This window comes from Solea solea, chromosome 1 (assembly GCF_958295425.1).
Source record: "Solea solea chromosome 1, fSolSol10.1, whole genome shotgun sequence".
NCBI lineage: Eukaryota > Metazoa > Chordata > Actinopteri > Pleuronectiformes > Soleidae > Solea > Solea solea.
The window spans coordinates 34,385,437-34,411,897 of record NC_081134.1 but is presented as its reverse complement, the minus strand read 5'-3'; the positions used below and the strand labels follow the sequence as shown (position 1 = coordinate 34,411,897).

General features: G+C 40.8%; 2 protein-coding genes across 5 annotated transcripts in view; one reads left to right on the top strand and one right to left on the bottom strand.

Moving 5' to 3' along the window:
- Positions 1-26,461, top strand: part of dlgap1b (discs, large (Drosophila) homolog-associated protein 1b) — a 118,209-nt gene that overhangs the window by 28,143 nt on the left and 63,605 nt on the right. The gene's annotated exons all lie outside the window — the stretch shown is intronic.
- LOC131456969 (uncharacterized) overlaps positions 1-26,461 on the bottom strand; it is a 63,509-nt gene that overhangs the window by 31,755 nt on the left and 5,293 nt on the right. Inside the window, exon 3 of the mRNA XM_058625697.1 lies at positions 24,327-24,403. Coding sequence (XP_058481680.1) covers positions 24,327-24,403 — 77 coding nt within the window. The remainder of the gene's footprint in view (positions 1-24,326; positions 24,404-26,461) is intronic.

The window sequence follows — 26,461 nt, the reverse complement described above, 5'->3', positions numbered from 1 at the left end:
GATTATTTTGTTTTATAATCGTAATTGAAGCACAAGTTGATGAATTGCACCGCCCCGTGTTCCGCAGTCTGTCATATATGACTTTATTACTTTATTCTCAACCATGAACACAGTAATTCGTCCGACAACAATAATTAAAATGGAACTAAACTAAATGCCATGTTTGCGTTGATTTCTGGATTATCTCTTGCTTCATCATTTGTCATATTAAGCCTGTACAGATTGCAGCAGCCGTGGGACTAAATTGGCTGTTATTATCAGCTTTATTTTAGCATCCCATGATTTCACACACGACTGGAACCAATAGCTTGTAAAATGTATCATTGAAGCGGCATAAGATATATGCAGCGGGTGTGTGTGTGTGTGTAGTGAGTTTGGTCATAAATCACCATGTTCTGTGTTGGCTGCAGAGGAGAGAGAGAGAGAGGAAGACAGAGGACGGATCAGAGTGTGTACAAATCCAAAACACCACTAGTGCCAAGGTGGCAGGCATAGAAGAGAAAGGAAAGAGGAAAAAAAACCTTTCCTCTCAATTTAATAAGCAGCTTGGATGAACAGTAATGGACGGAGCCCTATTTCATGGGCTATCATCTGGATTGCCCCTTTATTACGTGTTTTTTTTTTTTTTTTCCCATACAGTGAGCACAGTCGAAGACATTAGGGCTAATTTTTTTCCCCCTGCTTTCATAAGGGGCAATTTTCTTCCATTTACTTTTACACATTACCAAAAATAACTTCCATACAGAGCTGAAAATGTCTCGAACTACATAACAGGCCTCAATGAGGAAGTCGAGGTGATTTTCTTACATCGTGAGCTCACTGTCGGCCATTTGACACCCACAGGAAGAGGAAAATTGGCCCTTTGCTTCAGAAGTCAACAGTAATTTGTGATGTAAGCTAGTTGTGTACAAACGTGGTTTTGATTAACGCCGTTGATCTTTGAGAGATTTAAGTCTATCTTGACTCAGTATGGAAAAGCTCTACATGTTTTTCTCTTTTAATGAGGGTTACCTCAAACTGACTTTATTTCTTCTTCTTCTTGTAACTTGAATAAGTTGAGGCTTTCTACATGGAGTTTGCATGTTCTCCCCGTGTGTGAGCGTGGATTTTCTCCAGGTTCTCCTGTTTCGTCCCAGAGTCCGAAAAGATGCAATATGGAGATTGGGTAAATTGGACACTCTAAATGTAGGTGTGACAGTGAATAGTTGTTTGTCTCTATGTGTCTCTGTGATGGACTGGCGAACTGTCCAGGGTTAACCCCGCCTATCACCCTATGTCAGCTGGGATTGGCACAGCTCCAGTGTTTTTTAAGTCAGCCAAAAAGAAAAAAAAAAGTGATTGCAAGTAGTTGCAGACAGACATAAGGATGTGATTTATTTTTTAATCCATCCACCAGAGAGATAATTGAGATTTAAGTTAATCTAGACTGGATTTGAAAATTGCTTGACAAGTTTCTCTGTGTTCTAGTAACACAGTTCCTCTTGTGACTTTTTTTTTTACCAGCTGATATTGTCCTGCTCACTGAGTGATGCTGAACATTGCTCTGCTCCTAATTTTCCACCTGCAGAGAGTCCAGGAGAGGAGTGAATCAGCACACTCTGCTGCCGCTGATGCCCGCCATCATTCTGGCTGTTCTCTTCGCCAGCCCTGACCTCCACACCCCACTATTTTGGTGGCGGAGAAATTTAGTGTCTTGATTTATTAGTAATTTAATTAGCAAGAAGATAAAAAGGTCACAGACACTGGGATCTTTGAACATGTGCGGTACAGAGAGTTCTTAACTAATTGAGCACAAAATGGACAGACAGCTGGAGGTCGGGCATCAGTCTGGCCCTGTGCTCTGATGGATGTGTTTGGCTGTGGAATTTGCTGTTTTCTCCGTCCTGTCATTGGCCACGACTGTTTCAGGTCACTGGTTACGCCTGTGTTCTCGCTGAGCCTTTTCAGGCCCAGGCCATTTTTAGTATAGATAATCTAGGTATACGTAATAGATGTGGTTTTGGGTTTAATTCAGGGCAGCGGCTTTGTAGCGGGGATCAAAATATGTTTTTGACCCAAACTAAGTGACTCTGTCTGTGTGTGTTCTCGTACTTGTGGCTTTGTGAGGACCAAAAATCCTGTGAGGACCTTTTGGCTGGTCCTCACATCTTTAAAGTGCTTTTTCGGTGGTTAAGACCTGGTTTTAGGGCTAGGGTTCGAATTAAGTTTAGGTTAGGCATCTAGTTGTGATGGTTAAGGTTAGAGTGTGTTTTTAGTAGGCTGTGTGGACCAATTGTCAAGCTAACCTTTCTTTGTGAGGACATTTTGGCTGGTCCACACAACTTGATTGAGACCTGGTTTCAGGTTTAGAGTTGGTGTAAGGGTTAGAGTTAGGGTTTGGCAATTACTTGTGATGGTTAAGGTTAGAGTAAAGGGTTAGGGAATTCATTATGTCTATGAGAGTCTACACAAAGAATGTAAAACCAGAATGTGTGTGTGTGTGTGTGTGTGTGTGTGTGTGTGTACAGACGAAAGAGAGAAAGAAAGATAAATGAATGTCCCTGAGAGCAAGCGAGTGCAGCGCGGGCAAATGATTTCAGCACCACGGACAGCGGCCTCCTGCTTCATGCATATCATAATGCTCTTTTATCTGTATCACTACACTCCATCTGTTACCACACACACACACAGTGATTCAAAAGCAAATGTGTGTTTATAGATTAATGAACCTGGCGGTGCAGCAAAGATCTGAGGAGCGAGTTTCTGTGACAACTTCACTAAACACAAGTTTGCAGCCTGGGAGAGCGGCTGAGCTTAATTTAACAGTTTGAGACATCTTGGCAATAAACAGTGACGAGAGTAAATGTATTCCTACCAAAAAATACTGTGCTGCGAAAAAGTCTTAGGCTGACCATACGGTGTATTTATTTCTCAATCACTTTTATTGGAACAAATGTGAGAATACAATGTGTGTGTGTGTGTTCTTAAAAATAACGAATAGGTCTATTACGCCAGGTTTATTCAAGGACATGCTCGAGCACTTCCTGTCACATCATTCCAGTCCAGTGCCAATGATCACAGAGTTTCACAGAACATAATAAAAACTACAAAGCTGCAGGTGACGTTTGCAAAGTACCATAGCACAAAAATCTAAAACATGATCTGCATGGTTTACTGGCAGAAGTTGAATATACTGCCCAAATTCTGTTTGTATAAGTGTATTATAAATAATACAATAAAAACACATACATCTTTTATTTGTACTTTAGGCAAGAGCTTTTTAAGGAGGCTGCTATCTTCACTGACAAACCAGCCGGAGCATGCATGTTTGCATTTTTAATTGGAAGCGTATGATGCAACAGAAGAAGAAGAACAACAACATCCTCTCTGGAACGTGAAGGCCACCGTTGTCGTGCGTGAGAACGGGAGACTCCTCGCTAACTCTTACAGGCTGGACCTTTTAGTTGCTCCCATATAGTATACAGTCATCATCTTAACCTTTTTTAAAGTTCATAACCCTCGATGTGGAAGGATTCAAACCTCTAGTGAATCTCGGCTGTTGACATTTTGTTTCGAAACGACGACGGCCCATGTTTGTGTCCATGAGATGTAAATGATGAAAAACACTCTTACACAGCACACATGTACAGTTTGGTGCAGCTTCTTCGTATGATTGTCCTTCACTGTAGTTTTATTGTTTGTTCTTAGGTCTATTAGTTCTTATGTTTTTGTATTTTATTTGTTTTATTTATCTCTGGTAATAATAATAATAGACTTTATTTGTATAGCACCTTTCATATAAGGTTTGCAGCTCAAAGTGCTTCACAACAAAAGGAAAATAAAATTTTAAAAGCAAATGCAACAATAAAACACAACATAGGGTGGAACGAAAAAATTCAGAAAGTAAAAAATCCTGTTTTAACTTTGAAATAAAACAAAAAGATGCAAATAAAACAGTAACATACAACACAGGGTGCAATAGAATAGGAAAGGAGTCAAGTTTAAAATAAACTAAAAATGCAAATTAAACACAACACAGGGTGGAATAAAAAGGAGCTAGTTGAAGGCTAGAGTAAAAAGATAAGTTTGAATTCTAGTGTCTAAAACATCTAGTGCACAGCACACTTTGTTTCAGCTGTTGTTTTTAAAGTGCTTTATAAATAAAGTTGGATTGGATGACTTTCCTAGCCAAAACAAAGCATTACTCCTCCCCTTGACCTTGACCTTAACACACCTGACAGTGCTGCGATGATCCGGCAGCTCCTCTTGAATACATAATTGAATTTCCGTCTCACTCCGGTCCACTTTCACTTCATTCATTACATTAGACGGGCATTTCATTGTACATTGTGGGCATGATGAGATTACCCCGGCCTCTTATTTACTCTCAGTAAAGTCCCATCTAAGAAATTCCTGTCTTGTTTTTGTGTCTGCCACATCAGAAAGAAAGAGTGGAAAATGCAAACAGGCACCAGTTTAGCCACTCAATTGAGATCGGGAAGCAAATCAATTAATAGTATTGTCCCATTTCGGAATGAGACTCATCCAGTGCATAATTGATGGCAAAGGAAGCCTTTGTTGCATAATTAGCAAGTTGTCGAGTAGACACTTGAGTTTTTCTTCTCCGCTTTCATCACTGCTCGCCAAACCGTTGGTGAAAAGCCTGCGTGTCGAAAGCCTGAAATACTGGCATCTGCGAGGAAACCCAAATCTCCTTGGCGTTTCTGGCAGAGGGTGAGAGACGAGTGCAGAGGCAGCAGAAAACGGCTTAGTCAGGGTCGTCACGAACCAATAGCTCTGGATCGCTGGGAAATGCCGGGGCATTTTCTCAGGCTCCAATAAGCTAAGTAAGAAAAGATCTCTCCCTGACACCATGTTGTGCTGCGGACGCTTTTCTCACGGCCTTCATCTGCCGCCATTTTCATACATTTCATCCCGAACGCGAGGCTCTCAGTGCCACAGCGGTGGCCGGAGCTGCGGATCTGCTCGTTAAATGGCAGCTGCTGTGCTGCAAAGAATGAGTAATCGTGAGGGAGAAAGTGTAGTAAGTAGTCTGTGTGTTTTAGTTTCATGGGCCTCCTCCTGCAATTATGAGAACGCAGTGATGACAAAACAACACTCTGACTCTAAATGGTTTTGTTGTCAATAGAATTCTTTATATTTATACCTTAGCTTTTTTAACATTACCATATACCAATCCAATTTATGTCAACCTCTGTATTAAAGCTGCCAATTTTATCGTTCTTATTATTGTGATAATGCCTGTGGTATGATGTAACATTATGCCGTGTCCTTCATCTGAAAAGGAGCTCTGTCACGCAGTTTTAGCAGACCTGACTGAGGGAGCGTTTGTATGTATACACCAGCACTGCAGGGGCGGGTGATGGCATTTATTCCGTCAAAGTTGTTTCTGAGCTTCTTTGTCTTTTCAGTCGCACTCAAACCTGTTTGCAGCTGCCGCACTCTTAAACATAAACATTTGTTTATGTTTAAAAGCTACGCACTACAGCTTGTAATGAGGCTGCCTGGATTTTTAAATGACTTTATGGCTGTAGAATTGTCAAAAAATGTTCAGTGAGTGAATGTTTCTGCTTCCCTTTTTCCAAGATAACGTTCTCTTTCGCTATCGGACAGTTATTCAACCGTTTAGAAATGAGCTGGTGAAACTTGTCTGTGATTGGACGGTCGTTTCCGCGGAAGTCCTGAGGGCCACGGTAATGACCAAAGCTCTATGTCTCTGCTTTGCTTTCCGGTATCTCATCCATCCGTCTTCTACTGCTGCTTTCAAATTTCTAGATATCACAAACGGTCTAGGAGTCACAGAAGTTCCTACAATTGCACATAGCTTACACAGATCAATCCATATTGTGCTTAAAATGCACACTCGCACACAAAACCCAGGATGAACTAATGAGTCCTGAGCCAGCTTTGTAAAGGCGGCAGCTGGTGGGATGATGTGACGTGTTGGAGGGAAAAGTATACGGAGAAAATGAAAATGGGTGCATTTGTCTTTGTTTCGTGTGCTCATTTGTTTTTGTATCGGGGAGAGAGGTGTCACCTAAAATACAGAACTCTCTTTAGCGATAATTATTGTTGTTTTTTTGCTTTATTTTCAGGCGGCGACAAACAAAATGTACCGATGTGTGAGTCATTACACCTGGTATTGTAATTAATGCATTCGTTGAAATTAAAACAAAGTGGCGGTGCACCATGTCCACCATTAAACCATTACTCGCTTACGTTTGACACATCGGAACAGACCAGATAAGGAATGTGTGTGGAAAAGGGAAAACCAGGGTGGGATCGTTAGTATTCCACCATTCATGTGTGGTTGGGTTTGGTGAAGACGCCGTAATTAACTTGTCACTTATTGCACCCAGCTGTGATAAACGGCAGATGTCCTTCAGGTTGAAACTCAGTCATTTATATATATTTTTTTTTATGACTGCACTCGTCTTTTTAAGCACCGGCGTTGCTTTTAGATTCCCTTGTGTTTCCAAATGCCAGACAATTTTAATGCGTCGTCATTTGCACACTCTCATGGCAGAAAAAAAGAAATCAAAAAAGATGCTTTTGGTCTGGAGCCATATGATTCTTGGAAGAGACCCAGTGCGAATCGCACACAGTGGTTAGACGTGTAATTAAATGTTTGATCTCTGCCAAACATTAATAGTGGCACTTTTATACCCATGTTGGAGGAACTTTTAATAAGATAATTTCATGTTTACAGAGCAAAAACTCATATCTGTAAATGATTAATGCATCATCACAGAACTGTGTCATTTTTATTTTTATTTTTTTACTGTGACCTGTGAAATCTGTTGCCTGCAGCAATACAACCAAAGTAATAGGATAGCTGGCAATCAATGTGTTTCTATACAGGCACAATACAAACTAGACCACACTGTAGTGATGCATCAACACGGTCTGATTGCCCCGAAGCAAACATCAATGGGAATGATTAACTGACTGCTGCGAATAAGGAAAGCAAAGAGGGATGTGTTACACAGGTTTGTCCTAAAAAAAAGTATTGTTGTTTCTGTGTAGTTCCCTCGGAGGGTAAGTTGTCATCACACTCTGTCTTCATCTGTTGTGTTATGATTGTGAATGAATACATTAATTATGTTTAATGTCATCATTATATTTGAGAGATGCAGATCAGAATGATCTGTGACCGGTGTACAAGTATAGTTTAATCAAACTAAGGCCGTAGTAGGACTAGAGGCAATCGGACAACCTGCCAAGTCCGACGATACATGCGTGTACATGTGACTCGGCCTCTTTAGGTGGCGCTGTATCTCTAGCTACAAGCTAGTGCGTATTGAATCCGTTTCCTGTTGACTTTTTACGTCATAGAAAAACAAGCCAAGTCCGGCTCTAGTCCGACTAAGCGTATACATGGAGTAATCAGACTATGTTAGTCAGACTAAGACAAGCTCGGTTTTAGCCGGACTAATGTCTTATAGTCTTAGTCCAACTAAAATTGGACTTTTAACAGTGAATCATACACCCGATGATCGCGATGCTCCATCAGAGATTAAGGAAACATGGTCATTTTGAAATATCAACTAAAGTTATAGCAGTGATGGATGAAGTCATTATAAGGCAACCAAAATGAAACCGGCTGCGGCCTCGAATAAAAACACCGATTTAAAGAGTATTTTGGCTTATGCAAATACACTTTTCAACAAAATGTCATTATTTGCAGATGGTTTCAAGCAGAAATGTTCCATATCATATCTTTAAAATAACCCTAAGAGTCAGTTTAACACCAGTTTTGATCAAACAGTCTTACATTTAACAATTTTTAGTTGTTAAACTAAAAAACACTTGAATGCACCATATAATTGCCGTTACAATCACTCTTATGGTCCATTTTGCTTGGTTTTGTAACATTTATGTGCTAGTGTAACTGTTTATCTGTGACTGTGTTCCTGCCAGTATTGCAGTTGTAGTGCTTACAGTTATCCAGTACACATGTGCTCTTATGGCTTTGTGTTGTGTTCTTATGATGCAATATGCACAGGCAAGTGGACACACAAACATGTTTTTGTGTTAGATTTTCATCCTGATGCCCTCACAGTTCGCCACGGTCCTGCTGGCTGCTTGTCTCTTGGCATCACATTCTCCGCAGGTGATGATCACACTTACTATAGGTCCTGGCTGATTATGTAACCGCCGCGCGTCCTCTGCCAACTCTAACCAACACTTGACACAGTCACGCTCTTAACTCTCTCGGCTCTTTTGGCAAACAAGCTTTCCTGGCACGGAGAGGCCTGTGCAGAAAGGGACGCAGGTCCTATAGTATAGAGAGGACATGGACACGTAGATGTCTTTTGTTTTTAATTAATCTTGGGGGCATTTGTTGTGTGTAGAGATGCACTCAAGGGTCAAAAATAGTATGTTTTTTTTAAATATTGAGAGTGAAATATGGTTTATAATTAGTCTAACTTTTAGTTTTTTGCATGTTAACTGTCATTGTTGTCACATCATTGTGATTTTTGATGTGTTTTTATGACAAAGTGCTGTTTGGACACACATTTTTTCTTTGATATCTTTTGATTTGTGTATCACACTGGGTCACACTGCAATTCTACATGACATCATCATCATCATCATCTTTCTTTCTCCCGACTCGATGCATAATGAATAACATTTCTTTCACATTGCGTCAGTCTCCTCTGAGATTTTGCATCAATAAAAGGCCAGACACATTTTTTTTTTTTATTTAGATATTTAATTGGGTCAAAATGTGCTCAAACAACCGCTCAGTCATCCATCAAAAGTGTGCATGCATCAGTGAGTGAGAGATTTGACTGTTCCCCTCTGTAGTTATGGATTGGCGACCGCCTGTTGGCAGCCCCAGGACACTTCCTGGTGTCTTGAGAGTTTTGTTTTGACCTGCTGTGAATAGTCAGCGTGACCAGTGATGATGTAACGAGCAGGAATAAGCTGATGTGCGGGACCTCATGCGTCGCACATGACTTTTACCTCATCTGCGTGTGACTGTGCTGCCTTGTACTGTATGTGTCCGTGCTGTTTGTCTTGGATAACGGTCACAATTGCGTTTTGTAACTTGTAATTCCTCCTTCATCTGGTACCTGATGTGTCAACAGCTGACAAAATTATCGTATAATATAGTTTGAATTTATCTCCAGTATGTTTCCACGCAAAATTAAGTTGGCACCTTTATTTGACGACTCACTGAAGTCTTCCTGCCGTCCATGATCGTAAACTATTAAATTCTTTGAGCTGGCAGAATATGAACTCAATCTGTTTTTCTGACTGTTGTCTAATTCTACTGTGTACCGGCTTCTTCTGTTATTTCCAGGTGAAATTCTAGGGGTCAGAACTGTGATTGAACATATACGTAAACTAGTAATCTGAATTTTCAGTTGGGGGTAACATGGACTAACATTTTCATCAAACGTACTAATTAAAGTGAGTAAAGTGCTCGAGAGAAGAGCTCCCCTCATTAGTGTGAACTATATGACAACATGGACGGGACCTATGATACAAACGCGACAACAAAAATAGTTTTCTGGCTTTGTCCCAACTTGGAAGGACAATGAAAAAACATTGACCAAGCTCTCTCTCTACAGTAATAACTGCAGTTTGGAATTACACCCGGAGAGGATGTGGCTACTGTACCTGTAGGGGCCAAAAACTCGTGGCCTTCATGCTCCTAAGGTGAGCAGATGCTGCCCCCTCCGTCAGTCAGTCTCTCACTGGATTTGGCGCATGCTGTCAAATCTGGAACAAGAAAATACTTGATACACACTCTAGGGTTCTGACAATAAATGTACCAAAGTGTGTAGAGTAGACCCTTTCTGTCATTTTTATAACCACTCCGCACAAGTACAGGACTGAATAATTTAGACAAGGCAGATTTAGTCCCCTGACTTAGTGGAACTGTCCATCTGAAGTCTCTGGTCCGAACCTGTGTCCTGACTAAACCTTCGCTGTATTTCGCTTACTTGTTTGTATTTATTTTAATATATATTCATATATTAGTGGAGCAAACATGACAACAGGGGTTGTATTATTCAGTCCGGAAGGTGGTGGATGTGATTTTGTTATTGTCGTTTGTTTGATACAACTGGAAGTCAATGAAAAGACATTTGAAATAATATTGCCCTAATTTGGAATGAGATTCCTGTAAAAAAAAGAAATCTGTACAAGAAATAAAATCCAATTGGCTTGTGATGTTATTGTATATAATCCCTCTTGATATGAACACACTGGTGTTATGATTCCAACCAAAGGCATCAGTTTATTATTTATACATGCAAACACTCGCATGTAATATGCATATAATGAAATACACCTGATTTATCGTCTCACAGAGACAATGTATATATACTGTATAGATAAATATATATATATATATATATATATATATATATATATATGAATGTCATATAGGCCTCATAAACTGGAATATTTCCCTTTTTTTTTACCCCCATTAGACCGTCTTCTTACATAAGCGTGATTCCACGCTGCATTAATCGCGCAAGCCGCTGAATATTGTGAACAAATTACACACTAGGTAACAAGTTAATGTGACATAGCATGTTCTGCATACATGCTGATTTAATGACTTTATACGCGCCTTATGGGATTTATATGGAGCGCTGCCGAGTGCGAGGCAGATGGAGGGGTGAGCGTTAAGTCTGCGTATCGGTCTCTGCATGCAAATCAATGTTTATGTGCTCTTTGCCGATGTTTATGTATGGACCACATTTTTTTTTATTTATCTGCGGTGTTTGTCAGAGTCAACAAATGGCCCTGGAGCTGTCATCGTGTAGCATTTAAAAAAGAAGACAGGAGGCAGGTTTTAGCCTAATGAGGCTCTGTGAGAGTGGAGCATTAGAATTACACGGGCACTTCCCGTGTCTTCTGAAGTCTGCGGAATTATCACAACCCTGCAGCATGTGAATTAAATGCAGATGAGGTGCATTTAGTTCAAAGGCAGCAACATCGGAGCATTACGAGCTGACAGAGTGTTGGAAAAACAGCGTAAAAAGTCAATTATCATAGACATTTTGTGATCATTTTTCTGATTTTCATCATCGAGAGAGGACGTCATCAGCTCTTTTCAGTTTAATAAATCACATTAAATAGTTTTAATAGGCAAAATTTGGTGAGAAGGTCGATTTTTTTATATAAATATATATAGATATGGCTCTGAAGTAAAGTAAAGTACAGGCAGGCAGAGGAATAAAACACAAGTGAAAGCAGATCTAGACCAAACAATTACACCATAAATAGAGGAAAATGTAATAAGGTGTCACCCACTGCTGTTTACCTGCACTTTAATACAAACAGAAAACAGGATTTATTTACCAGTAATCATTTTGCATTTACTCCATATTTAACCGAGGTCATTTTACACTCGTATGGATCAAACAATTATGATATAACCGGTGTACACCGCGACTGAGCTTTAGTATTTGCACCTTTTAAAGAGACCCGGCGTCGCTGTGTCGGCTTGCATCCAGTTTGCTAAGATAATCACCTCTTGGCTCTAAATGCAAAGTTAATAAAGCAACGACAGAGTGGTCTCCTCATCCCTCTCAGTTAAAGAGGGGAATTACTATGTCTCTCTCTACTGTATCTTGATTTATCGCTTTAATAATTACTTTAAACTTCAAACTGTGAACATAGCAGCCTTGGTCGACCACTGTAAGGGAACTGTTGAAAGAGCCCTCCTTTATTGACTCAGTGTGTGTGTGTGTGTGTTTAAGTGTGGTACAGTGTATTTGTATAAAGCGCAGTAGAAAGGGTGATTGTCCAGTGGAGCAGAGTTACATTCAGGTTGAAGGGAGTTGAGAGAAGTGCAAGAAGCGAGTTGTATGACTGTTATAGTGTCGGAGCATGAACACGGCGCCCGGGGGCCAAATGAACTACTGTGCAGGGAAGGACGTGTGCAGAGGAGCGCGAGATGAAGCCGACGGCGTTGCATAATAATGACTGTTTATCGCAGCGAGCGAACAGATACCTAGTATGTTTTATTAATCCGCCGACGTGACGGCGGTGCGATGTGCACTTTTAAACCCTCTCCTCTCGCTCTTATCCAATCAACGTTGACACTCCCCTCCACCTTAGCTCCCGTCTCCCTAATGTCCTCATAACTCACATCATTACTTTGTTCTGATTACTCTCATATCATCAAACTCTTTTAACAGAGCTGCAGTTTTTTGTTTTCTTCACAGAGCCTCCAACCACGTTTTAACACTGACCCGCTTTTCTCTCTTCGAGCCAGAGAGGCGACAAAGTTTAATCTTCTGTATTATACCGGATTATTTGATTAGTGCTGTTTTTATGAGAAGATTTAACATTTAATGATAATGGAATGAATGAAGTACTTTGAATGAATGCTTTGCTATAGCAGAATTTGACTATTTATTTAATGCAGGTTTATTTTTGGTGATATGTTTGAAATAGCACTTGTAGCAAATTGTTCGACTTTTGGCAATTTTACTTGAGATAATATCGTATGTGGTTTTCTGCAGGTTATCCGGCTTCCTCCCACAGTCCAGAAACATGCAATGAGTGGATTAGGTCAAATTAGACACTCGAAATTGACCATAGGTGTGAGAGTGTGAGAGTGGATGGTTGTCTGTCTCTATTGGCGTGTTTCCACTAGCATAGTACGTGGTACCTTTTTTAGTACCTGTTCTGGCGGGGGTCACAGGCGATACTGCATGTGACGTCACCAGACTGCCGGCCACTGATCGGTCAGAGTGCCTGCACAGGAAGAGACGTCTGACACAAGAATCAAGCCGAACAATGCCGAGCTGTTCAGTTAAAAATACTTAACAATCCTAGAAACGTGGGTTAATCTCCACCAATTACCAGGGAAATGTCTAAAATCTCAACATTTAACAGTGGAGTCTAATATTTAGGGACAGCACTGCTGATCTGCTGAACACAACCTAAACCGTGGCGTTTCTGTCCAGGGTGTGACCCCGCGACCCTCATGTGGAGGATAAAGCTGTAGAAGATGCTTCTCTGTGTCTCAGTGGAAGTGAGCAAAATGATTAAAGCTGTCCAAAGACCAGGTTTGTGTAAAATCATAAATAAAACATCAAACGTGTTTCAGAAGAGAAGGACGTGTCCTCTCTCTAGGTCAGATACAGAAACGGATACATCTGAAAATGCTGCTGAATTTGTTTTCTACTTTACGAGACTCCATTCAGCCAGTCAGTGACAGGGAAGCCATTTCAGAGAAATGTAATTATATGCTCGTGAGTACTTAAGCCTAACAAAGTGTAGTGATCCTCTGGAAGCTTCAGTTCACTTGCTTCTCCACCTTCCTGTGTCATAATGACACGTTCATAAACACAGCAGACAAAAAAACAAAAAAAACCCACTCATTCTCTTCTGTCAGTCGTGGTAAAGATTAAAGGCAGTCTGGATCTCTAAAAACCCGGACTCTTCTGTGAGTCCCACAAAGTCGTCAATTTGTCGCCAGCCATGTTTTCTCTCCTTTCGCCTTCATATCTAATCTGTTTGTTCATTTGTTTGTCCTCTGAGCTGTGCGACGCATCTGTCGCTCAGCTGTAACTCATCCAAGTTGTGGCCTGGCTAATTCTGCTCCATGTTGTCGCTGTGGATGTGACAGAAGGGCTTGTTTTCTCTCCTCCTCTCCGTGCCCCTCCACACTCTGTGCGAGGGTTTAACGGTGTATGTTATGATGCGTTCTGCTCGCTGCCCCGCGCTGTAGACGGAGCTTAACACACTTTACCGGCTCAGTAATGGAATATCTGCTCCTCGAACTCTGGGATCTGTCTTTGTCTTTCTGTTTTCTCACACCGGCTGCAAGTACAAGTAGTTTCTTTTCTTTTTTTTCTTCTTTTTTTTTTATCAAAACCACTAAAACCTTGACTTACATCAACTTAAAAACATTACTATTCCAGGAAATATCAGAGGGTGTTTTATGCATATCAAGGATTTGCTTTGTCTCAATATAAATGGTAATTTTTAAAGAGGACTTCTGACACATTTTCGGTAAAAAGCTTTTGTTTTGTGACTTTTTGTCACTGCTATTTCGAGTTTGTTATCCGGAAATGAATTTCCACTGTTCAGGGCAGGTTGTGTGTTGGATACACGACTCTGACCCAAACACTGACGTTTATCTTTGCTCCTGATTTGTGAACGGGAATAATGAGGTATTAAAATCAAATTCATACACCTTGATAATTTTGGGTCCATTTGATATCAACACATCTATTTTAGGAGTGTATTATAGCATCATCAGCCACTGTTAGCGCTCACCACTCACGTCCACTATGTCTCTGACTTTGATAAATCGAGTCACGCAGCTCTCAATGTAAATCTTAAATCATGTGGCGAGGGCGAGAATGAAAATGCTTTGAGCGGAGAATATAAATCTTAACACATCAGTTAACACCATTTAAAAAAGAGTCTTGCTTTATTTTCCCTTAAGTGACAGAAGGACTGGATATCACGTTTCTTTGTAGAACATTTATTTTTGATATTAAGAATTCTGTTTGAGATAAAGATAGTGATGTATTATACTATTCTTACACTCAATAAAGCCAGTACAATCACCAAAACAAACTAAATTCACTGAACACATGTAACAAAATGTCTGTATTTGTTGTCCAAACACTAATATTACTACTTGAACCTGACATTTTGAATTGGTAACGATACTATACTTTAAAACATATACATATAAATCTTTAATAAAAGGTCGGAAACATTCTGCAAATTCTCTTTGGGGACCTTAAAATACTCTTCCATGACCCATCTGTGGTTCCCGACCCAGACTTTGGGAGCCACTGTTCAAATCCACTGTTCAAATCATAAATGTTTCAAAACCAGTATCTTTTAAAAAAAAAAAAAAAATGCCCATCTTGTGCTGACAGTTGCCTTTTCAGATGATTCACAGTGTCTTGCACGTGACTCACGACGCACATTAAAAACACACTGATACCTTTCTGTGTGTCATCCTCGACTAAAAATGTCCCATTTTATGAGGCCGCTCTGTGATTTCACCATTTCTCCACTAACCACAATGTTCAGCACAGCGTGATCATATGGAATCTGACGTCAATCTGCACAGATGTCAGATATCTATATGATTACCTGAGTGTCCGCCTGTTCATCCCCGGTCTCTCTGTAGAAGAAAGGGTGTTTTAACCTGGAGCAGCCACAGCTCCAGCTCTGGAGGTAATAATATCCCCCGTGTGCTTCCCCCGACCTCTGTCCAGAAACAGAGCAGGAAAGTTGACACAACACTGAAGATAATCAACTTCAATTATGTGGTTATACATACAGTCATTCCTCATTTGTCCCCTGGGGTCACATTTTTATTAGCTCCCACTTTAGTTGCAGGAATACGACATAGAATTTCTAGATCTTGACCTGTTCTAATTATATGTGAAATATGATTGAAAAGTGAAAATGTTGTTTACAGGTTATTATGCTATTATTTTACACGTCTGGCCCACTTGAGATCAGACTGCTCTGTATGTGGTCCCTGACACCACTGCTCTAATGTAATGATTATAACTTAATATTCTGACTATTTTCTCACATGTATGAGGCACTGGACAACGATTAATGACATGGATTTGGTTAGTGAGCTCCTTATATATATTTTGCAGCCTTACATCTGAACAAGGATCACACACTGACTGAAGTGACACAAATCTGATTAGATTAGACTCTTAATCCTCTAACACCTAAGGCTCAAAATGTCTGTCTGGACCTTTTTTTTTGTCTATTTTAACCATAAAAGGGCCAGAAAATGTCCTGTCACTAAGTACTTTTGTCCATTTTTTTCAGAAGAGCTTTCAATATCTGGCAATTAGTTACAATTTACTGCATGTTTAAAATAGTATATTAACATTTGTACTGTCCTGTATTTATAGAACTACAATGTCATTTATATAAGCAGCAGCAGAGACTGTTGATAAAAAATTATACTGATATCGACTTTTAATTATAGCATAATAATAATGGCGATGATATGTATGATCGTAATAGCCTCGAAAACTTGATCTGGATCCTGCAACCTGCAAGGGGAGGGAGAGAGGAGGAGAGAGAGAGAAAGAGAGAGAAGCTAACACTGGAGTTATATGGTCTCTCTTTCCAGTTCCTGTCAGAACTCGTGCTGCAGCATTTTGAATGAACTAAAGGGTTCTAACAGACTTGTTGGAACATCCTGATAATAAGGAGTTACAGTAATCTAATCTAGATGTAACAAAGGCATGAACTAGTTTTTCAGCGTAGAAACAGGATGTTTCTAATTTTCAGAATGTTCCGCAGGTGGACATTTCCTGGTCAAAAATAACTCCAAGGTTCCTCACAGTAGAACTGGAAGCCACGGTGATGTCATCTAAAGTGACAATGTGGTCGGAAAGTTTAGATGAAATAAAAAGACTCAAATGGAGGAAATCCTAACGACTAGGAATACATGACAAATTGAGGCCAGTCAGGGTGAACAAAAAGTATCATCAACCACCTCGCTCATCATCAGCCTCACCATTTCCTCCTCCCTGCTGGCTCCCATTCATCATCTTTCTAAAGTACTGTTCTCACATTGAGCAATGGAGCCGATACAGTGAGGCACTTTACGTCTGACCCGCGATCAATGTAGCCCTGAATGCCAAGAGCTGTGTCTGTTTAAAAAAAGGAAGAAAAAAAAATCTCTCATAGCTGCATTTTCTACTTTGTCCGACTCGCGCGTCCAGGACTTTGAATCAATCCTCGCGCTGCGAGAACTTGGAGAGAAATTGAATTAGTTCCCGGGCGTTGAACCACGCTTTCTTAATTGACACGGGATTAGTTCATATTGATTTGGTCTGATTGGAGTTCCCAGCTTGTGTTTCCACTTAATCACCGAGCGCAGCCTTCTCTTGAACCAGCCACTATTTGCATGCACCCTTCCCCTCAGCCCGTGTCATTCACTGCCCATGGCAACCATATGAATTTGCATGAAATCACCGGGCTGCACATTTGCAGCCTCAGTATCACTGTTTATACAGCTATAGCTCACATACACTGAGGTTTCTCGGCGTTATTATTCCAACAGCTGTGTCTTGGTACAGTGTCATAAAAAGGCGGATGGTCCAGAAAATTGCCCTCTGTTTAGAGAAATTGTTGAATGATAGAGAGCTGCTGTTATTCTGACTGAGCAGTGCGCACAGTGATGGAGGAAGAGAAGAAGCCAGCGAGAGAGAGAGAGAGAGTTGGAGGGAGATTGTCTCCTGAGAACATAAAGAGAAGGCAAGAATATGTATGAAAGAGAACAAAGGGAGTGGAGGAGAGACGAGAAAGTCACAAATAAGGTTGTGGGAGCAGAGAACGGCAGAGAGACACATATGGATGGAGAGGGAGACGCACGAGTGGAGGAGGACTCAAGCTGTGACAGACCTTAAAAACAAGTGTCCTCTTAGGAATAGATGACACAATGGTGGCGTAAAGAGGAGGTGAGTTAACGATAAAGAAATATGAATTATCTCTCGGGCTACAACGTTTAGTAGATTATTAATAGATTACTGAATGAACTATTTGATAAACAAGTTTTTGCTGCTTTTCAGATGTGAATATTTAAAAAAAGATTACTTTTGGTGTGGTGACAAAACAAGAACATCATTTATCAAGACATTTTATGGACCAAACACTCGATTAATGATTATGAAAAATGACATAGAGTTTTCACTGTATAGTGACCGGACAACATATGATATTATTAGGGATGGATGATGCCACTTTTTTGTGTCCGATACCAACATCACAAACTCAAGTTATTATGTCATTTTCTATATGAACTATGAAGCCGGGAATTCATTTGTGATGACATCATTTTTCATCTGAGTAAAAGAAGAAATAAACAGCGCAAACATGACTTAGCTAAAATGCTTTTGCTCATTTTTTTTATTTTTAATTTTGATAGTCTTTGCATAGTGTCTTACAGGATTTTTGGATTGTATTGGGATTTTATATTTTTTATCTGTGCGGTATCCGATCCAGTGATTTTGACCAGTATCGGTACGATACTGACCGATACCGATTCCCAGCACTAGATATTATTGCTGATTGTGATGAAATTCGCTTACAGTGAGTTAATCATGTTGAAGTCTATTATCGTGATAATTATGAGTGGGGATGAACATTCTAGAGCTGCAACTAATTATAATTTTTCATAACCAATTAATCTGTCGATAATTTTCACGATTAATCGAGTAATCATTTGGTCCATAAAATGTCAAAAAACTTAAACAAAATGTTGATCAGTGTTTGTCAAACCTGGAAATGACGATTCTCGAATGTCTTGTTTTGTCCCCAATCCAAAATGATTCAGTTTTTAATGATTTCTTTGTTATATGGAGCAAAGAAACCAGAAAATATTCACATTTAAGAAGCTGAAACAATCATGAAAAAAGCTTCAAACTGATTAATCGATTATAAAAATAGTTGACGATTCATTTAGTTTTTGATGAATAATCGATTAATTGAGTATTTGTTTCAGCTTGTTTCTGACCACTTGAAGTGCATACACCTTATGCATGTTAAAGTTTAAGAATCTAAAAAAAAAAAAATTTAAGTTTCAGTCATAGCTATAAAATCGTGAATCACAATTATTCTGGTCAGGATAATCATGACAAGGATTTTTTATATCATCCCACACCTATCGCTGTAGTTGACAATTATGTCCAAATAACCAAATATATACAAACAATAAAGCAAAACCAAGAAACGTAAGCAAAAAAAAATCAAAGTAGCGAATAAATTAAGCAAAAACAAACTGTAAAACCGAAGAAAATGAATTCTATTGTTGTGTTTTTTTCTGTAATTGATATGTGGAAACATTGGTGCCTCGTGGTTGTGTCTCAACTTGAACTTTCTCTTTCTGATTAAATCATAGCCTCTCATCAGTCGGCGTTGATATGATTAGTGTGTTGTGTTGTGCTGGTCGCTGTGCACATCCAGTCACGTTGTGTCCGCGATTCAGGGACATGATTGGATTTGATTATAGGTTCTCCGACGTGTGACTGTCGGCCATGTCTCAGCAGGGTAATCTCACTGTGCCCGGAGTGAACGGACTGCAGTGCTGGATGTTTTGAAATGTATTCATTTTTATCCGAATTGTCAAAGGGAGGTTTCCAAAGGAGCGCCGAGCTGACAGCAGCTCATGGGGACACATTTCATTATTGGACACAGCTTGTTAGTAGGTCAGCTGCGTGTCGCCGTGGAAATAGCGGCAGCGTGAGATCAAGTCGAGAACAATAGTCGGGGCAGGAGCGGAGCTTATCGCAGCCATCAACATCGATTCAGTCAGATAGTGAAGCGGACAAGTGATAAAGACGTAATGTGGAGCGACTGCTGTGATTCCTAATGTGGTTGTATATGTCATTAATATTCAGTAACACACACACACACACACAGTCAGATATAATGTGGCATATGTCTCCTCTACTCTTGCACTACACGGGGCACCACGTCGGGTGTCAAATTCACTGCTCATATCTGACGGTTTGGGATGTTTTCCGTATGTTTTCCGAGCACAAAAGGCCGCGCTCTGTATCTAACGCGAACTGACAATGATGTCACAGAGACAAGTGCACACACGAGGAGACAAACGACAAAAGGTATCACATCTATTTCTGTAGCGGCAGCGCTGTGCTTCTCTTGATTTGTGCAAAGGTTAGCTGATTTAAAGGCACTATCGGGCTTCTGTCAGCGCATACGCTGAACTCTGTGCGTTGCTTGCCTTTCATTGCTTTTTTTACGTGCGGGTTTGAGAATCAACGTTGAGCAGAGGGTGTGAAAGGTGTTCATGTGCTGGTGGGAAAGTTGAGCCACACACGGAGGCAGCAGAAGTCTGGGGGGTCCAGTCACTTTCTTTACAGTGTTTCCAGGGTTCTTTATTCCAGGCTGTGACACACACACACACACACACACACCACCTCGAGTCTGATGGGGAATATGTGTGAAAACTGCACAGCAGCATTGTCTCCAAATACAATTTGAATGCCTCTGAAATGGCAGCAGCTGTGGCCAGAGGCATCTGTTTACCCACCCATGCTTGTAAAAAACTGTATTTCAAGAACGTCTTGAAAGAATTGTTTCAAAATTGGTTCACTCGGACTCAAGTGATTAAATTTAGTTGGACAAAGGTCAAATATCAAGGTGACTGTGACCTCACAGATGCATTGAGAATGTGTCAAGAGAGCTCCTTCAGGTGTGACGTGAATATTATACAGAAATAGGAGCTTTAACCTTTCAACATCTGTTTCCTACTGTTTTATGTAACTGTAATCTATTTAAACTTTTTAGGTTTATGGTCATATTTTACATTCTGGTCATTCAGATATGCCACATTTTTGTGATCCAAAGATTTCCAATTGATATAATACAATTAATTTCTTTGTTTGCCTGTTGATATTGCTTTTACTCCACTTTACACCTTTTTTACTTTATCATTGTAAATGACGGTCATCCCGTTTAATACTTTCTCAAGTATAAATAAAGGTTGTACAGTATGTGTGTATTTATTCACTTAGACTCTGAGATTAATTGTTTAGATGAGGGTGACCAAAAGGTCAAGGTCACAGTTGCCTCACAGAACATGTTTATTTCCTATTCAGTCATAGCGCGTGTGTGATTAGGATATACATGACAATATACAGTATATCAATGAGGTTCAAACTGAAGTTTTGAAATCGGATGATTCAATTTCTCTATGACAGAAAAGACAAAAAAACATCCATTGCAGTCTTGTGTTTCCCAACTCAATTTACAATAATTGACTCGAGGCCACAGCACCAGCACTTAACCCTGTAACACCGAGTGTATCGCAGACTTTTTTTGCATTTTTTGTGACGGTTTGAGCTATCGGTTTCTGAAAGCTTGTAAGTCAAAGACAACGTGGTTATTTCGGTAATTTCACCCGTGCTTTTGCAGGAAGCCGGGAAATCAGCGTCTTTGTCACCAGACAGGAGAGAGTTGGAAAAACACCTGTGCATAGTTTCCATTTTTGGGCCTGTTTTTGCACATTGAGACAAAAACTCAAACAAATATTATTTTAAATATGTTTTATGCTGTTCAAATTTAACACACACATCTGGTGTCCATGCACAACATACAGTGTTTTTTTTTAATGCAGTAAATTGTAAATAACTGCCAGAAGGTTGAAGGTTATTCTGGAAAAATGGACCAAAGGCCTTACTCTTATGGCATTTTCTTGCCCTTTTATGGTTAAAATAAGCAAAAAAAAAAAAAGGTCCAGACTGACATTTTGAGGTGTTGTGGGTTAAACTGATTCAAAGCCGCATTCTGTACGTCGACACATGAACTTAACCCACATACACACGCTCAACACCTGCTCTCTAATAAATGACTCCCTGTCATCAGTGTGTGTTTCTCACATTACTGCACTGTGAATTCATTAACTCTGCCCTTTGGAAGTCTAACCAGCCAGGCGGGGTGCTGTCGAGCCCCCTGCCTCTGAATCACAGCCTGCATTTCAATTGCAAATACTGTACACATCTCTGTGCCCTTGTGCGAATCCACACAACACACACACACACACACACACACACACGTGTATTTATAGATGCAAGTCATGGTCCAGTTGTTTTTTTAAGCAGCACAGAAAGCTTGGTGCTATTGGTCAGTGCTGAATAACCCTCAGGCCTGGAGATGTATTTCCGTTTAATCTGTCTTCATCCTTGAGAAGTTCCTTCTTGTAGTCATTTTGTGCACCGGGGGGGAAAAGAAAATAATACAAGATTTAAATTGTAGCCTCAGATTTGTATTATGGTTAGTTTAATTATGATATTTCCACCCATTTTATGATGATGCAGAAAGAGACTCAGTGATGCCGTTTGAACAAAGAGAACTGTATTTGTTAAAAGCCATGCATCAGGTCAAGCACTGCAGTTTCTAGAACACTCTGCCCTTGTTTACCTATAACCACGCATGACATCATCAACTTCATACATGTTATTTGCCCTATTTTGGTAACAGAAAGCTATAAAGACCACTACTGGTCCTTGCTGTCAGTTCTGTAAGCTCCTGGTCTTCACGTCCTCGTCTGACTTTCTCATTCTAATTCTGATCAATTCCATGCATGTGTATGTGATGGCCTCCGAATCAACTCTATTCATGGATCATGGATTCCAGATTGCATTTTTTAGATTGCTGCATAACAGGATATACAAAAATAAGAATTAGCTGTGTTATTGTGCTCTTCTAAGACAGATACTTCACTCACTGAATTGTAACCCAAACCTAAAACCAAGTCTTAACCCTCAAAAGGTGTCCTCGCAGACATCTCCTCCACTGATTTGGGGCGGAGCTAACTGCTGCTCTATCAGTTGTGTCTTTGGTTACTTTTCTATGTGATTTTAGAACCAGAAATACCTGAAATAAGCATCTGAAAATACCTTTTCAGATGCGTTGCCCGGGATGAAAGATGCATTTGTCTCCATTTTTCACAACATTGTGAATTTGGCCACGCTGAGCTGTATACTTTGAACCTGAAAGGGTTTTTTAAGGATCAGGTGAATTTTAGAAACTTGCTTGTGTATACCTTCATTTATTCTGTATTGGATCAGTCTATTTGTGTTTCGACGACTTGGTTTGAAATGATGGGATAAAAGTAAACAGACAGTTTGGACACAGCGACAGTGTGGACTGAGTCCAAAGTGAGCAGCTGAGACAGTCTTACTGAGTCATCACTTGTGTTCTACATAAAAGGGAGAGAGAGAGAGAGAGAGGAGGGGTCAGATGATGCCATGGACCACTGGAGCTAAATCTAAATCCCCCTGTTTTCTGTCAATAATTCTCTGCTTTTTCACGGCCCCTCTAATCCTCTTTCTGATGTGATTCACCTCTGTTTATCTCCGCAGTGCCTGCATGCTTCAAACAATCAGGCAGAAGTGTGCACGTGTGTGTGTGCATGCTTGTGCATTTTGATCTTGAACTAGATAAAGGCCCCGTGCCTGCGTCTGTGTGTTTATTTATACCCTTTTGCTTGTATAGATAAGCAAGCGCACAATAACTTCTGAGTTGACGCTATGAGCCTCTGCCCCACGATTCAATCTTTATCTGAAAACGAGCATCGACATGGTTCCATCTGCAGGCGTCTGGTGTGAGGAGCGCTGCTGTGAAAATGTGTCGTAAAGCGCGGAGATAACCGCTGATGATGTCGGAATAGTGGCTCAGTACAATGGATGTCGCCTGAACCAGTGTCGGAATTATGAATCCTGCTGGCCATGCTGGGAGGCAGCTCGCTGCTGCTGCTGCTGCTGCTGCTGCTGCTGCTGCTGCTGCTGCTGACTCAGTAGCTGGGGCTTGGACGGGTTAATGCAGCAGGGCCACAGGCTGATCCTCAGCCCATACTCCTCTGCCAAAACTTCAAAGGATGCCCGGACACCGTTTAAATCTCCGTGTCTTCTGGTCCAGTCTCTCTGCAGCACACTCCTCCCCTCCCTCCCCTCCCTCCCCTCCCTCCCCTCCCTCGGGGTGCAGGTCAGATTCGGCCTCATCTTTTATGTATCGCTTACCCCATTGATTGTGCTCAAAGAGATTCATGAATACAGAGGGGGCCTATTTCCGTATCACACTCGAGCATACGGAGTATTTTTTTTTTCTTCTTTTTCTGTTACAAGCCGGGGCATTTCCTGTCATTTGTACAGCTCTCGTTTTATTCCGTCCTCAGCTATTTCTGTGAGTTTGGGTTTCTGTTCTCGTGCCGTTGTTCCTTCCCTTTAGTCTACCTATCTCTGGCGCTGCATCGCTCTCCTGATTTCCACTTATTTTGCATAGAAGGTCACAGTCATTTCCCCTTTTGACAGACTGCTTTTTTCCCCTCTCTTTTTTGGTATTTATTGCACAGCCATGAATTATTCAGCTTGCAGATAGTGACTACAGTGAATCTGAGCGCTGCACTTGGCTTATAACTGTGAAGTTTAAGAAACATCTCTGTCGGGTCAGATGTGGACACGTGTAGATGCATAAGTCAACTCGTTTTGAACAAGCCAATGTTTTATAATGAAGACCCGTTATAATGTAAACGCTATGTCTCCGGATAGACGTAAGGAATTCATTTAAAGAGTATATTAAAGGTTAATCTCATGCGCGTCTTTGTTGCAAACAAGTAGCACGAACTAACGAGACATCTGGTCGTGTCCTTTGCTGCCGAGAGCAGCGACATTGCTCCACCAGAAGCTGCATTAGCATGCCATTAGCGTGTCGGATGTATTCATTTATGTTCCTCCTTGTTTACTCATACATATGTTGATCCATTTTTTAACAGGGAAGCCTGCCCCGCGTTTCCTCTCCCTCTCCGTTCTTTTCTGTACCTGTGTTTAAGTGACGCGTGCGCTCCGCACCCCAGCGGAGTGTGAAATTGAAATCCTCCCCCGCAGAGGTGACGCGACTGACGGAGAGGAAAAGACACAGGACAAGTGAAATCTCATCTTTGACTCGAGTTGTTGTCGGGGGTTTTTTTTTTCTTCCAAGTTTTGAATACTGCAGTATTCATGCAAGCGAGTGGTTGAGAGATATAAGAGGATAATTTCCCTCTCCACTGAGCCTCCTGCACGACCTTGGAATGAAAAAGTTCCATTTTCGAGAAGTCCTTGATAGCAGAGCTGAACGAAAAAACAGTTTTGTTGATCACTTTCAAATCTAAATATCTTATTCTCCTCTCCCGGGATTCAAATCTTCAAATTAATTGAAACGACAACCTGGTTGTCTGAGTCTATTTTAGTTTAAACTAAACTATAATGTTGACGTCCTGTGTCATCATGGTGCACAGAACAAGCTTTGTTGACTCTATGAAATCCACACAGATTTGTAGCTGATATTTAGATCAATTGTGTTACATCTGCGCCACATTGTGTTCACCTTTTAACAGCAGTCTCGCAGCAGCGAGGCAAATCTGACAAAGGGAGGAAAAAAAAAAAGCCTGATTGTCCTATTTTTACTTTCCACCCTCTGATTTCCTTGACAGCTGGAACCTCAATGAAGCGAGTCTCCGAGAGTGACTTTGGAAACCCGCTTTAATTATGGAGAAAGAAACGCATTATTCTGAAAATAAACCCACACAAATAGGGACTGGTAGTCGGGATAGTTTCCCCTCCTAATTTTGACATGGTTTTGTGGTTAATCTTGTGATTTTACACTAGTTTTCCATTGATTTTCTATGCAGTTCTTTGGTAGCGCTGCCTCCTTGTCACATGAAAAAGCCTGGGCTGTCCCCGGAGTTTCATTGCCCTCCCTCTAACCTGTGCGTGCGCGTGTGCGTGCGCGTGTGTGTGTGCAACCTGTCCTAAATCCCACCTGGCGAGAGATGGACAGACCACCATCTGTTCCGTGGCCCCACACTGAACTGCCGTCCACCTCCTCTTCGTCACCTTCATGGCGTATTAGGAACTCATTTGCATGGAGTTAGTTTATTCTCAAAAGCATCATAATGATTCTCGTCTGATGGCTCATTACGGGGGATAAGTATACTGTGTAATAGACGCTCTACACGTAATAAAGCGGCAGGAGTGGCACCTGGCGCCGTCTCCTGTCGCCGCCTTCCATCTGCTTCGCCGTTTGACGTGATGTGCAAGTGATGATTTGACTTACTGGTGCCTTTCTGTATTTTGGTGAACCAGTCTGGCTTGTCCTGACATTTCCACCCTGCCGTTTACTGGATATGTAATATACACCCTAGAAATGGTGCGAGTGTGACCACACAGACCAAGCAACAATTTCTTTCATTCCTATTCTGGTGCTTTGTTAGAATTTCAGCAGGTCTCCATGTGTAAATACTGCTGCTGTGTGAGTGGATGATTAGATATTTGCATTAGCCGACAGTTAGTACCTCATAAAGTGTCTGGCTCATCTTAAATAAGCTTTTCAGTGTGAAGGGGAAAACAAAGAAACATCCTTAACAACATGACAAACCAAACCCCATATGTTTTACCAAATGAGAGTAAAGTGATCTGCTTTGCACCAAAGGGGGAGTGAGTCATTGACTCGCTCAAAACACCTCAAGGACTTAATTTGCTAGATAGTGCAAATAGGCTTGAATTCATTTCCTCCCCTCTCCTTTTTCCACTTTGTTTCCAATTCAAAATTTCACCTACTTCCCCTGAGATGCTGCTTAAAAACAGGGTTTTAAATCAGCTGTTTTTTAACAATCATTAAAGACGCATTAATGTCGTCTAATTTAACTGTTCTGGTCAAGTGAAGATCAAAGTTGCTCCGTTTTCTTCTTGGGGCGACTTACTATAAACACAGGAAGGTTTTTATTTTGTATTTGTGTTTTTCTGGACTGTCACCATCACCCCCCCCCACACACACACACTGTGTGAACTACTGAAGAAGGAGCTGGGAGCAACGGCACAGCATGAGCACATGGCACATAGAGCAGCTCCGGGGCACGTTTGATGATGTGCAGTGATGAGCGCGTCGTCACAAACTCTTGTTTTCTCTGCCCCTT